The 15,266-nt window shown below is 38.6% G+C and overlaps 1 protein-coding gene across 3 annotated transcripts in view; it reads left to right on the plus strand.

The window, feature by feature from the left end:
• Positions 1-15,266, plus strand: part of LOC124776256 (trithorax group protein osa-like) — a 97,429-nt gene that overhangs the window by 18,180 nt on the left and 63,983 nt on the right. For all 3 annotated transcript variants that reach the window (XM_047251136.1, XM_047251138.1, XM_047251139.1), the window contains exon 3: positions 1,858-1,939. In XM_047251136.1, the coding sequence (XP_047107092.1) occupies positions 1,858-1,939 (82 nt within the window). The remainder of the gene's footprint in view (positions 1-1,857; positions 1,940-15,266) is intronic.

Consider the following 15,266-nt stretch of genomic DNA (forward strand, 5'->3'; position numbering starts at 1 on the left):
TCGTGGAATTTCAATCACCAATTTTCTCCTCCAAAGGTGAAAATATTTCGTTGACACCGACCTACACAGAGACAAATGAGCATCATAATAAAATATGGGGAATCAAAGATCGCACGGAAAGATATAGGTGTTAGTCTTTTCTGCATACTGTTCTAGAGTGGAATAATAGAGAATTATGTGAAGGTGGCTCGATGTACCCTCTTCCAGACACTTAGTTGTGATTTGCAGAGCATCCAAGTAGATGTAGATGTAGATGTCAGTAGCTCATGAAGGCGTTCAGTATGCAGCAGGAAAAATCTCTGATCATTTGCCCAATAACATGATACTATCTGATAAGGACTAAAGCAAAGTAAAAATCTAATTGCAAATAATTTTTTCTGGACACTATTCTCTAGAAGAATTTTTTTAGTTGGAAATTAATAACATGTCTAAAACAAATATATCACTATTTCAAAAGCGAACATGTAGCCATAACCACTTACTAGCCATGTACATACAGCATGCAAACTGACTTGTTTTGCTTAATTTTGAAGAAATCAAATGTATTATAGCCTATGTGGAGCTGATAACATTAATTTTCAATAACTGATTTCTAAGCACTTCAAAGAATACTAATACAGTAATATCCAAAGGAAAAAAAGCTCTCTTACACATATCAAGAAACATAGTATAAACATTTAAGCAAAGGGACCGATGACCTATGCAGTTTGGTCCCTTTAATTCTCAAACCACCCAACCATTTAAGCAATTTCGTGTTACCTTTCATTTCTACTAAAGAAATCAAGAAAATTATAATCCCTAGAGAAAGAAACTAGTATAGACTGATAATAGTTTGTGGAAAATATTAAAGCATAAAGGTTTAGTCACCTTCCCATAACCAAGCCAGCGTCATATGCATAATTTATTGCTTCTAAAACCAATTCTTAGCTGAACATAAGAATACTGCCATTATATTCTTTTATAAGATGACTGTTAATCAGGCATTATTAATAGTACTTCTGATTTATACACATTTTGTAATCATGTTACAATTTTTATAAGCAGTTGTGTGTGGTACTCATGCACTGCATAATCTTATTAGTGGAAGCTGATTTTGTGCCCAGCCAGTAAGAGATTTGTAAAATTGTTTTTGTTTTCATATGAAGCTCTGAGCTGTGTTCTATTAAAAATTCAGGATCCTGTTGTGAATTTATCCATTGTTGGCCAAGAGTTTGCTTGTCAATCATGTGTGTTCATAGCCTTTAAAAAATATCTCCCATTTTTTTTTATTCAGAGTGGCATATCATGTACCTGATGTTTTTGCATACTTGATGGGTAGGCTTCATCCATTTTTTTAAAAAGTACAGTGGGAAGTCACCACATTGACCATCAACACAATGAAACATCGCAATATAGGATCTAACATTATTTACAATGACTGTAAAAACAAGCCTTACCATTTTCTACCGGTTTTGCCATTTGCCTGTGACTGAAGTTTATCACTGGTACATTTGTGAAAACTAAAAGTTGTGTCCTGATTTCTGAGTAAACTATAATTAATTTTGTAGCATGTTTCTTTGTAAATATTTTTGTGGGCCTATAAAGAACATGGAATAATAAAACTGCCACTGTTATCCAGTATCAGAATTACATTTTACAACTTGTATTTGGAAACTTGGCTGTTATGGGGAAACTTTCATATTTCTACAGTCTACATTCACAAGCATTGCAGGTTCTCTGGAGTGTATTTTATTGTAAACACTGATGTTTTGATTTTCTTTGATTTATATGAAAAAATCAAATGTCTTGTAAAACATTTAATCAGTTTCCATTTTGTGTACAGTTACAGTGACTTTTTGTATCTTTTTTTCTCCTTAGATACCAGCAAATACTACACCGTAATCTGGTGTACCTTGCGTCCATTGCCGATGCCAATCAGAACATCCAAGCAATTTTGCCTGTAAGTTGGTACTGTTGTTTTTTCAATACTGGTACTGTTGTTTTTTCAGAACTGTAAGACAGTATTATTGTTTTTGCCTCCAATTATGAGCAGTTACTGAAGCATGTGTTTAAAAGTATTCTGTATGAACAGATACGTATTGACATTAAACTTGCAAGTATGTCAAGATACTTGGCTTCAATATTTAATTCACTGTATTATTCGTGATAAAATTGAAGCTCCAGCAGGTGAATTCAAATCAGTGGCAAAATGACAGTATGATGTCAAGTCTCAAATCTAAAAACTTAAGTCCTTTGTTAAACAGTAAGCGTAATTTGCTTAAAATCCCTCACCCCATCCCCCTCCAATCTCCCCTCCCCACAGCCTTTGTAAAATCAAGGTGTGTGCCCATAATGTTTTTGTGTTATTGTAGATATTTCTCCAGTCGTTAAATTTTTCACAGTCAGTATTTAGTTGCTTCTAATTCACCAAAACCGTTTCTAAACTTTATTCTATGTTTCTGTTTGCAGCCAGACTAAATGGAAATATTATTCACCTAAACTTAGTAAGATACGGAGTTAATTATCTGACAAATGCTATCACAATGGTACTTTCCAGTTAGTTTCATGCTCCATGGATCATTTACACGATAAATCGTAATCTACATCTACATGACTACTCTGCAATTCACATTTAAGTGCTTGGCAGAGGGTTCATCGAACCACAAACATACTATCTCTCTACCATTCCACTCCCGAACAGCGCGCGGGAAAAACGAACACCTAAACCTTTCTGTTCGAGCTCTGATTTCTCTTATTTTATTTTGATTATCATTCCTACCTATGTAGGTTGGGCTCAACAAAATATTTTTGCATTCGGAAGAGAAGGTTGGTGACTGAAATTTCATGAATAGATCTCGCCGCGATGAAAAACGTCTTTGCTTTAATGACTTCCATCCCAATTCGCGTATCATATCTGCCACACTCTCTCTCCTATTAAGTGATAATACAAAACGAGCTGCCCTTTGTTGCACCTTTTCAATGTCCTCCGTCAATCCCACCTGCTATGGATCCCACACCGCGCAGCAATATTCTAACAGAGGACGAACGAGTGTAGTGTAAGCTGTCTCTTTAGTGGACTTGCATCTTCTAAGTGTCCTGCCAATGAAACGCAACCTTTGGCTTGCCTTCCCCACAATATTATCTATGTGGTATTTCCAACTGAAGTTGTTCGTAATTTTAACACCCAGGTACTTAGTTGAATTGACAGCCTTGAGAACTGTACTGTTTATCGAGTAATCGAATTCCAACAGATTTCTTTTGGAACTCATGTGGATCACCTCACACTTTTCGTTATTTAGCGTCAACTGCCACCTGCCACACCATACAGCAATCTTTTCTAAATCGCTTTGCAACTGATACTGGTCTTCGGATGACCTTACTAGACGGTAAATTACAGCATCATCTGCGAACAACCTAAGAGAACTGCTCAGATTGTCACCCAGGTCATTTATATAGATCAGGAACAGCAGAGGTCCCAGGATGCTTCCCTGGGGAACACCTGATATCACTTCAGTTTTACTCGATGATTTGCCGTCTATTACTACGAACTGCGACCTTCCTGACAGGAAATCACGAATCCAGTCGCACAACTGAGACGATACCCCATAGGCCCGCAGCTTGATTAGAAGACGCTTGTGAGGAACGGTGTCAAAAGCTTTCCGGAAATCTAGAAATACGGAGTCAACTTGAGATCCCCTGTCGATAGCGGCCATTACTTCGTGCGAATAAAGAGCTAGCTGCGTTGCACAAGAATGATGTTTTCTGAAACCATGCTAATTACGTATCAATAGATTGTTCCCTTCGAGGTGATTCATAATGTTTGAATACAGTATATGTTCCAATACCCTACTGCAAACCGACGTCAATGATATAGGTCTGTAGTTTGATGGATTACTCCTACTACCCTTCTTAAACACTGGTGCGACCTGCGCAATTTTCCAATCTGTAGGTACAGATCGATCGGTGAGCGAGTGGTTGTATATGATTGCTAAGTAGGGAGTTATTGTATCAGTGTAATCTGAAAGGAACCTAATCGGTATACAATCTGGACCTGAAGACTTGCCCGTATCAAGCGATTTGAGTTGCTTCGCAACCCCTAAGGTATCTACTTCTAAGAAACTCATGCTAGCAGCTGTTCGTGTTTCAAATTCTGGAATATTCCATTCGTCTTCCCTGGTGAAGGAATTTCGGAAAACTGCGTTCAATAACTCCGCTTTAGCGGCACAGTCGTCGGTAACAGTACCATCGGCACTGCGCAGCGAAGGTATTGACTGCATCTTGCCGCTTGTGTACTTTACATACGACCAGAATTTCTTCGGATTTTCTACCAAATTTCGAGACAATGTTTCGTTGTGGAACCTATTAAAGACATCTCACATTGAAGTCCGTGCCAAATTTCACACGTCTGTAAATTTTAGCCAATCTTTGGGATTTCGCGTTGTTCTGAACTTCGCATGCTTTTTCTGTTGCCTCTGCAACAGCGTTCGGACCTGTTTTGTGTACCACGGGGGATCAGTTCCATCTCTTACCAATTTATGAGATATGAATCTCTCAATTGCTGTTGCTACCATATCTTTGAATTTGAGCCACATCTTGTCTACATTTGCATAGTCAGTTCGGAAGGAATGGAGATTGTCTCTTAGGAAGGCTTCTAGTGACACTTCATCCGCTTTTTTAAATAAAATTATTTTGCGTTTGTTGCTGGTGGATTTGGAAGAAACGGTATTGAGCCTAGCTACAACGACCTTGTGATCACTAATCCCTGTATCAGGGATGATGTGGAACAAGTCACTTTACATTCACACAGCAAATTAACTTGTAAATTTGACTACAAGCTGAACATTTATAAGTCTTTTTTGTATTATTTTTGTATTATTAAGTATACAGGTGTGAGTTAGTAATCCGTACCCACAACTTTCATGCATTACAGTAATAGAAATAATTCTACAGGATAAAAGGAGTTGTCTAGGGGAAACTTGTTCCATTTCTTTCCAAATTTTACTTGTCTCTCTGGCAGACATTTTAATCACTGTAGTGAATTATGTACAACAAACTCATGAGGGAATAAATGCACTGGGAAGCAGTAGTCAGAGTGCCCAATGTGTTAAACAAACAATTGAAAATTCAGTATGGAGTAATGGCAGTATTATAAAAAGGATAGACTTCCACCTATCATATAGAAGAGATGCTGAGTCACAGACAGGCACAACAAAAAAGACTGCTATACGTGTGAGCTTTAAGCCAAAAATTTTCTTCTGAACTACACACACACACACACACACACACACACACACACACACACACAAGAACACTTCTCTGGGCACTGAGGCTAGACTGCAAGCAACTATGTGTGATGGGAGAAGCAATCTAGGTGGGGGGAAGGGGGGGGGGGGGTAAGAGGGAGGCAGGAACAGGGAAGGCTAGGGATAACATGGTAGGGGTGGGGTACATTTAAGAGCTACTTGTGGGAGCATGCAGAGACATCGTGGGAATAGGGTAGGGTAGCTAGGTGCAGCCAGGAAATTAGATGAGGGGAGGAAGGATGGGGGAAAGGGAGTGGAAAAGGAGAGGAGGAGAACGAGGTGAAGGACAGGGACTAACAAAGGTTGAGCCCAGGGGTGGATGCGGGAACATAGGATATATTGTAGGGAGAGTTCCCATCTGCACATTTTAGAAAAGCTGATGTTGGTAGGAAGGATCCAGATGGCACAGACTGTGAAGCAGCCATTGAAGTGAAGAATGCTGCATTGGGCAGCATGTTCAGCACCTTTTGGTTAGATATTACTTCATCCATGTGTTGCCTATTTCTAAATGGGATTCTCAGTAGAGCATTTCTTCTGAAATCCAGACTGTGATTTGCTTAGAATATTACAGTTACTCAGGTGAGATAGGTGAGTTACTGTTCTTAAATGCATCACCTTCTGAAAAATTTTGAAAAATGTCAACAGTGAAACAGGTCTGTAGTTACTGATGTTTCTCCTGTCACCCTTTGTAAAGAGAGGTTTAACAACAGCATATTTCAGTCTCTCTGAAAAAATGTCATGAGTTAGTGATGGATTACATATTTCAGATGAGACAGGTCTTATTATATGGGAACAAATCTTCTGTTCTGTATTGGAAAAACACCATCAAAACCAGATGAGTTTTTGTTTTGAGAGCAAATATAATTTTGTTAATTTATAAATTCATATGACTAAATTTTATGAGAGCTGCTTTTTCAGTATACTGCTGTGATTTTTCTTTTGAACTGTTTGTTCCTATACTTTCTACTATAGTTAAGAAATGATTATGAAATATCTGTGGTACCTGTGGTTCATCATTTACATCCCTACCATCCAGTTCAATAGTGATGTTATCCTAGTCTGTTGTTGGTTGTCCTGGGGGATTTTCTCTGCCCAGGGACTCATTCATGATGGTGGCTAGATTGGACTGTGTAAAAAATTTGAGCGTGAAAAAGCTGGGACTTTGTACGGGCGCTGATTCCCGCGCAGTTGAGTGCCCCACAAACCAAACATCATCATTGTCATCATCACTGCCATATTTACATTGATAGGATACTAGAATGAATAAAGCAGAAATTACTATCATTGGCAATATTTTGTGACTTGATTAAAGCTTTTGCTTTCGTGAACCATACTATCCTCATGGAAAAGGAAAACATGATTTTCTGAATCACAGAATGACAGAAAGCAAAGCATATTAGTTCCATTTCAATCACTTATCATCATTCAGATTCTGTTTTGGATCCTCTGCTTCTGCTTTATGTAAATGATCTTCCACCAATCCTGTTACTAAAAAGGCATCAACGAATGGTTCATCACATATGGATACCATTGAATTTTGACAAAGTTCAATACATAAAGTCCAGCGTGCTCTGTAGAATTCTGTAAACTGTAAAAATAGTTTGGAACACTAACTACTTAGAGCTAATTAAGTGCCTTAGTCCAGTTGTATTTGCAGTACACGCAACTGCTGCCCTATTGACGGAGATCATCGTTTTATTTTTAAATGGGTAACCTCCATTTTTGTTGTAGATTTGGATTCTATGCCAATAATAGCTAGGGTTTGCAAAAAACATTATTCTATGTTTTGCCATTGACTAATGAGTTATGAAAATTCAACTTCAAAGAATATTATTCTCAGAATGCAGAGGTGTGTTATAAGATTCATATCTTGTGTTATCCTAGTTCTAGAACATAGTGCACAGGCCTCTTCAAAACACTTGGTACTTTGACAGCTGCCTCACAACATATTCATTAATGTCATTTGTCGTTAACAGTATTTACTTCTTCTCAAAAAATAGTGAAAAGTATGACAACAACAATAGGACAAAAACAACCTCCACAAAGATTTGAAGGGGTACACATGTGTTCAGTAACCTGCCAGAGCACATTGACTACCATATTACAGGGTGTTTGTTTTAACATGGAACAATTAAATATCCTGAAAAATAACTATTGCCTGAAAAAATGTTCCAGATCAAAAGTTAATATTTTCAAGAGGGACATTTACCTGTGGTAAAATTGCACCGAACCCTCCCCCCATTGGAGAGGTCCACATTTTATTGTCAAATAGGAACTCTCCATTTTCACTCCATATTTGGATTGAACACCAAAAATACATAGGGTTTACTAGAAACATTATTTTCAATCTGTGGTAGATTACTCTGTAATTGATAAAATTTGATTCTTCCGGTTGTTGCAATAGAGAACCAAGCCATTTGATTATGCATAATGTTTTCGGTAAAAATGTAAACTTCTGTTCTAAACAGTTGATCTTACTGTTAAAATTCTAGTTTTGCAAATTTAATTGATCAGGAAATCATTTGCTTGAATTGTCCAAAATATTCTTCAGACTAGTTGCGAACAATGGTGACCTGCTGACAAAGTGTATTGTCATCCATAAATATTCCATTACTGTTTGGCTGCAAAAGGTCTCTAAGTAGCTGAACATAACCTTTCCCAGCCAATGATCAGTTCATTTTGACTAGAGGACCCAGTCCATTCTGTGTAAACACAGCCTACACCATTATGGTGCCACCACCAGCTTGCAAAGTGGCTGTTGAAAGTTTGGCTCCACAGCTTCATAGGATCTCCACCATGCTTGAATCCTACCACCACATACCAACTGAAATTGGGTCTTATCTGCCCAGGCCATGGTTTTCCACTCATATTGGATCCAACAGATACAGTTACGAGCCCAGAAGAAGTGTTGCAGCCAATGTCATGCTGTTGGCAAAAGCACTCACATAAGTCATCTGCTGCCATAGCACATTAATGCCAAATTTTGATGCACCGTCCTAATGGATACATTCACCGTATGCCCTACTGATTTCTACAGTCATTTCATGCAGGATTTCTTGTGTGTTAGCACTGGCAACTCTATGCAAACTCTGCTGTTTTCTGTCATTGAGTGAAGGCTATGGGCCACTGCTTTCAGTGCTGGAGGTACTGTCACACAATTATAGCTTTCGGCCTTGCAGTTTAGGCGAAGGGCAGGAGAGAAGGTGGGGGGGAGGGGGTAAGTAGCGGAAAGGCATTACCTACAAACAAATTCGCGGTACAGCTATGGGCACCCGCATGGCACCATCCTGTGCTAACCTATTCCATGGCACCATCCTGTGCTAACCTATTCATGGGCCATCTAGAGAAATCCTTCCTAAAAACCCAGAATCCTAAACCACTCACCTGGTTCAGATTCATTGATCACATCTTTGCTATCTGGATTGAGGGTGAGGACACCCTACTCACATTCCTCCAGAACCTCAACAACTTCTCCCCCATTTGCTTCACCTGGTCCTACTCAACCAAACAAGCCACCTTCCTAGATGTTGACATTCACCTCAGAGATAGCTACATCAGTACCTCCATCCATATCAAACCTACTAATCACCAGCAATAACTCCACTTCGACAGCTGCCACCCATTCCATATCAAGAATTCCGTTCCGTATAGCATAGCCACCCGTGGTCGTCGCATCTGCAGTGACGAGCAGTCCCTCTCAAAATATACTGAGGGTCTCACTGAAGCCTTCATTGACCGTAATTATCCTCCCATCCTTGTACAAAAACAAATCTCCCATGCCTTATCTTTCCAGTCTCCCACTACCTCCCAAAGTCCCACAGTCCGGCCACAGAGGAGCATTCCCCTAGTAACTCAGTACCATCCGGGACTGGAGAAACTGAATTACATTCTCCGCCAGGGTTTAGATTACCTCTTGTCGTGCCCTGAAATAAGAATGACCTGCCCACTATCCTTCCCACCCCTCCTAACATGGTATTCCGCTGTCCACTGAACCTACACAATATACTCATCCATCCTTACACAACCCCTGCTCCCAATCCCTTACCTCATGGCTCATACCCCTGTAATAGAGCTAGATGCAAGACCTGTCCCATACATCCTCCTACCACCTCCTACTCCAGTCCGGTCACTAACATCACCTATCCCATCAAAGGCAGGGCTACCTGTGAAACCAGTTATGTGATTTACAAGCTAAGCTGCAACCACTGTGCTGCATTCTATGTGGGCATGACAACCAACAAGCTGTCTGTCCGCATGTACGGCCACCAACAAACTGTGGCCAAAAAACAAGTGGACCACCCTGTTGCTGAACACGCGCCCAAACATAATATCCCTCATCTCAATGACTGCTTCACAGCCTGTGCCCTATGAATCCTTCCCACCAACACCAGCTTTTGTTAATTGTGCAGGTGGGAACTTTCCCTGCAATATATCCTTTGTTCCTGTAACCCTCGTGGGCTCGACCTTCGTTAGTCACTGTCTTCACCCATCCAGCCCCCTCCCTATTCCCATTCCAGCACTACACAGCCGTCATTTCACCGCCACACCCAGTCTTTTAATTTCTTTTTATTTCTCTCCTTTCCGCTACTTACCCCCTCCGCCCTCCACACCTTCTCTCCTACCCTCCGTCTAAACTGCAATGCTTTACTGTCCGCCACTTCCACCATACTACCCCTCCCCCTCCCCCTCCCCGCCCCTGCCTCCTCATTACCCCCCCCCCCCCCCCCCCCCAGTCGCCACTCCCATCATGCACTGGTGCTGCTGCTCGCAGTGTGGTTTCAGCTCTCTGAGACTGCAGACATGTGTGCAAGTTGCATATTTGTGTGTGTGTGTGTGTGTGTGTGTGTGTGTGTGTGTGTGTGTGTGTGTGTGTGTGTGTGTGTGTGTCTGTCTGTCTGTCTGTTGCTGACAAAGGCCTTAATGGCTGAAAGCTATAATTGTGTGAATCTTTTTGCTGTGCCTATTGTGACTCAGCGTCTCCGCTATATGGTGAGTAGCAACTTTCCTTCTCTGATATTGTAAAATTACCATTCTATGTTCAAAGTCTGCTAATTCCAATTGTACAGCCATAATAGCATTGTAAAGCTCTTCACGTGTATCGCTTGAGTACAAATGACAGCTCCAACAATGCACTGCCCTTTTGTATGTTGTGTACGTGCCACTATCTACGTATCTACATATTGCTATTCCATAACTTCTGTCACCTCAATGTAATGTGGTGTAGTTTAAGAGTAAATTAATGAACTTTCTGTAGGGAAACTCCTTCTACTCCATTGAAGAGTATTTACACAGACACTCTAAATTTAATGTTTTAGGTTATTTTCTGATTAGAATAAGCACTGTAATGCACAGTTCTTTGTTTTTATGTTACGTTATTCCATTGACTTGTGTAATGTACAAGCCAAATAACCTTTAAAAAGTTATCAGGAGTGTGCTGTTTGTCACACAGTGCCCCAGTGAACTCTCGCCATCACAGCCAGGCTAGTGTGATTATTTAGTTCTGTCATATTCCTAATGATGTTATCCTTTTATGTGTATCAGATTTGAAATATTCAGTTGGAGTCTGAATTTACTGAAGTGATATTACCATGTCTGGACTTTCTGCTACAATTCCCATCCTTTAAAAATTGTTACATACTTTCATGATCATAGAGGTTCAAGGATTGTTGTGCTCCAAGTCTCATATAATGGTGTCTACATCCAAGATATCACCAACAGCATTCTAGGTAGAGCACAACTTGCAAAAATTTGAAAATAAAATGTTGACCTCCCTCAATAGGGTAGCAATTATGTGTACTGCAGATACGACTGGACTGGACTCCTAAATCCTGCGGATAAGTTAACCGTATATTTAGTACTTTTTTAAAATTTTGAGAAAAAAATTATTTGTGTTAATTTTCAAGTGCCATTGTATCTTCCTTGATGTATTGAAACAGCTAGATAAAATTATTTTTATTTATTTTAAATTATTATTTTTTTATTTTATTTATTTTAAATTTAAAAACTGAGCTATGTCCATCCAAAGACTAAAATATTACTTAATTTTTATGTAAACATACCTGTACATGTGTCATAAAATTGAAATGGCGAAACTTGTGTAAAAGTTTTCCCCCACTTGCATTCAAGCTAACAACAGCAAGAAGCATGTGCTGTCCCACTTCACAGTTATTATGCAACTGCTGTATAAATTCCATACGATCACTCTTTTTTTTAACTCTGGCTTTCTTGTCTGTTTGTCTGTTCAGTAGAGATTTTGCAGTTGATTTTAAATTAATGTCATTGAGCTAGAAACTTGAAACTTTCAACATAGCTCAGAACTGGGTGACAATGCAGTATTAACTCACTTTCTTATCTGGTGTTTGGTGGAGGATACTTTGTGTAACACTGCCATTTACCCCTTTGTTCTTGTTCTAGTCACAAATGGTTTGTTGGAAGATCCATTGGTGCTAAGCTTCCATGTAAGCTCAAATCTCTTGTCGCCTTCATGGTCTTTTGCAAAATATGCATACAAGGAAGCACTGAATTGGTTGACGTAGGTGAACTGAAATACAACTGAAATTTGTCACATGTTCCGTTGTAATCTCTTCAAAATGTCTGAAATCAATTGAAAAATTTCACCCACACAGGACTAAAATGCAGAAAATAATTAATTGAATAAAAATAAGTTTTTAATACAAAATGTTTTTAATTTGGATTAAAAACTACAAAATAATTTCTCTAAGCCCCAAACAGATTCCTGATCCCTTACAGATACTCCTGAAAATTTGAGATTGTGTATATTTAACAGCTACAAAAATCCCCATAAGATTTTTATGAAAAACATGGGGTGCATGCAGTACATAATTGACGCATGAATAGTTCACCTCCATACTATTATAAGTTGCGTGTGCTCCATGGTTTTCATTTCAAATCTTACAATTGTTTTCAGAGCTATTAAAAATTCACAATCACAAATTTTCAGGACTATGTGTACAGAATTAAGAAGCTGTTTGGGACTAGGAAAAATTATTTTATACTTTGTAGTCAAATTTTAAAAATTTTCTGTTTAAAGCAGTTTTTTTATTTAAAAAATTACTGTTTTATTGGTCTGATTACTGGTTTGACGTGTATTCCTCTCTTGTGCGAACCTGTTTATCTTAGAATAGTACTTGCATCCTTCATCCTCAGTTATTTGTTGAATTTCTTTCGCTGCAGTTTTTACCATCTGCTGCTCTCTCTAGTACCTTAGAAACTGATGTTTTATCACATACCTTGTCATCCTGTCCCTTCTTATTCACATTGTTTTCCATATATTTCTTTCTTCACTGGTTCTGCAAAGAACGTAACCTCCTCACTCCCTTTAATTTTCAAAGTCCTTGTATAGCACCTCATTTAAAATACCTTTATTCTCTTCTTTTCCAATTTTCTCATTGTCTTTAATTTACCACCATACAATGCTGTGCTCAAAAAATACTTCAACAGATATTTCTTCAATTAATTAAGGCTGACATTTGACACTAGCAGACTCCTTTTGACCTAGATGCACTCTTTGACTGTTGTAGTCTGCTTCCCCCCCTCCCCCCCCCCCCCCCTCCTTGTTTCATCCAGCAAGTGACATTTAGTTTCCAAGGAAGTAGAATCACTTTGTCTACTTCATGGTAACCATTTTTGGTAGTAAGTCTATCGATGATCTCTGTTCTGCTCATTTTGTTTCCAAGGAAGCAAAATCACTTCGTCTACTTCATGGTAACCATTTTTGATATTCTACTACTTTTCTATTTTTATCTGTTCTGCTACTGCTCCTTCTTATTTCCATATTTCTTCAGTGTTCTCTCAATCCATATCTTGTACTCATTAGACTGTTCATTCTGTTCAGTATGTTCTGCAGTTCTTCCTCACTTTCACTGAGATTAGCAGTGTCATCAGTGAATCTTATCATTGTATCCATTCTCCCTGAATTTTAATTCCCACTGTTGAACCTTTCTTTTATTTCCATCATTGCTTCTTCAGTGTACATATTTAACAGTTAGGGGCCAAAAACTGCAACTCTGTCCCACACTCTTTTTAAACTGAGCACTTCATTCTTGGTCCTCCAATAACAGTATATTGTTTCTTCTTGGTTCTTGTTCATATTGTATATTACCTGTCTTTTCCTATAACTTACTCCTATTTTTCTCAAAACTTTGAACCTCTTGCACCATTTTATGTTGACAAAAGCATTTCATAGATCGACAAATCCTATGAATGTGTCTCAATTTACACATAAACTTGAATGCATGAGCTGTTAAAACTGATTGTGTGAGTGTTTCACACTTTTCTGTCTTGCTATCTTCAGGATTGTGTGGAATATATTATTTCAAAAGTATAATGGTGTGTCTCATAGATTGTGCACACCAACTTGAGCAGTCATTTGGTTGCCACTGCCCACAACAATTTCAGAAACTCTTAAGGAATTTTGTCTAGTCCTTCTGCCTTATTTGATTGCAAGTCTTCCAGAGGTGTCTCATAGATTGTGCACACCAACTTGAGCAGTCATTTGGTTGCCACTGCCCACAACAATTCAGAAACTCTGAAGGAATTTTGTCTAGTCCTTCTGCCTTATTTGATTGCAAGTCTTCCAGAGGTTTGTATAATTCTGACTCTAATAAAGGATCACCTTTGCCTTCCGCATTGACTTCTGTCATGTCATCCAACAAGTCCTCCCTCCTGTAGAGGTCTTCAGTGTACTCTTTTGTACTCTTTCCACCTCTCTGTTCTTTCCTTTGTGTTTAAAAGTGGAATTTCCATTACACTCTTAATGTTGACACTTTTGCTTTTGATTTCACCGAAGGTGGTTTTGACTTTTCTTCAAGCTGACTCAGCCTTTCTGACAACCATTTCTTTTTCAATTTCTTCACCCCCCTCCCCCCCCCCCTTTTTCCCCTGCAGTTATTTCACCTTGGTGTCACTGTGCTTCCTATATATTTTATTCCTAAGTAGAAATATTGCTGTATCCCTCTCTTTCCCTAAACATTTTTGTAGTTGCTTCTTTTATCAGTTAAGTGAAGTATTTCTTCTATTACCCAAAATTTCTGTGCCATTACCTTGCTTGTTCCTGAGTTTTTTGTCCAACTTCTGTGATTGCTTTTGTTATTGCTTTCTCTACTACCATATTCCATTCTCCCATGATTATTAGATTATCATCTCTCTTTACATAGTGAATCATTCGTTCATTATATTCATTGAATTATTGGTGTTGGAGTTGGTTTTCTGTTGATTCTGATGAGAATAAACCTATCAGTGAACTGTTCACAATAACTCACTATCTTCCCTGGCTTCCTGTTAATAACAAAACCTACTCCTGTTGCACCGGGGACGCTAAGACTTTGACTCATGGGCCTTGCCCTGACGCAAGTTCCGTACCACTTAGCATTTAAACGGCAGTGCATTCATTCACACTGCATGTGACTTGGTTTTGTTTTTCACATGTATCAACAACACTGATCACAAAAAATTCAGTATTATTTAATTATTTTTAGTATGCTGAAGGTATAATATAATTTTTGTCTGGTACAAACTGTTGGCATACAGACACAGACAATTTCACAGATTTTCACACTCAGGTTGCCTTATTTAGTTTCATAGCCAAAAAAAGGTCTTTCACACACATGTTGATTGTAAATGTGGAAGGCACTGAAGACATCCTGGACAGTTTAGATGTAAAAGAATTTGTCTTTAAAATGGGAATTACATTGAAGATCAGTCAGTTATATCTACACATTCAGAGGGACACTTTCAACTGAAATGTCAAATAGCCTCAAAAACAGGTGTAAGATTGGCAATGTCCTCAAAATGTTCAGGAAACTATCCTTGTAATTCTTTCAAGACTATAATAAATTCTTCAAACCTCATGTTTTCTTTTAAAAAAGTGAGCTTAGGGAAATGTACTGTGTTTGTTAGAACGTGTCCCTTTGCAGCGCAGTTTTGTTTTTGAATACAACCCCATCATATCAGAAAAAAAGTTAT

Source organism: Schistocerca piceifrons, chromosome 2 (genome assembly GCF_021461385.2).
Source record: "Schistocerca piceifrons isolate TAMUIC-IGC-003096 chromosome 2, iqSchPice1.1, whole genome shotgun sequence".
In the NCBI taxonomy this organism is placed as follows: Eukaryota; Metazoa; Arthropoda; class Insecta; order Orthoptera; family Acrididae; genus Schistocerca; species Schistocerca piceifrons.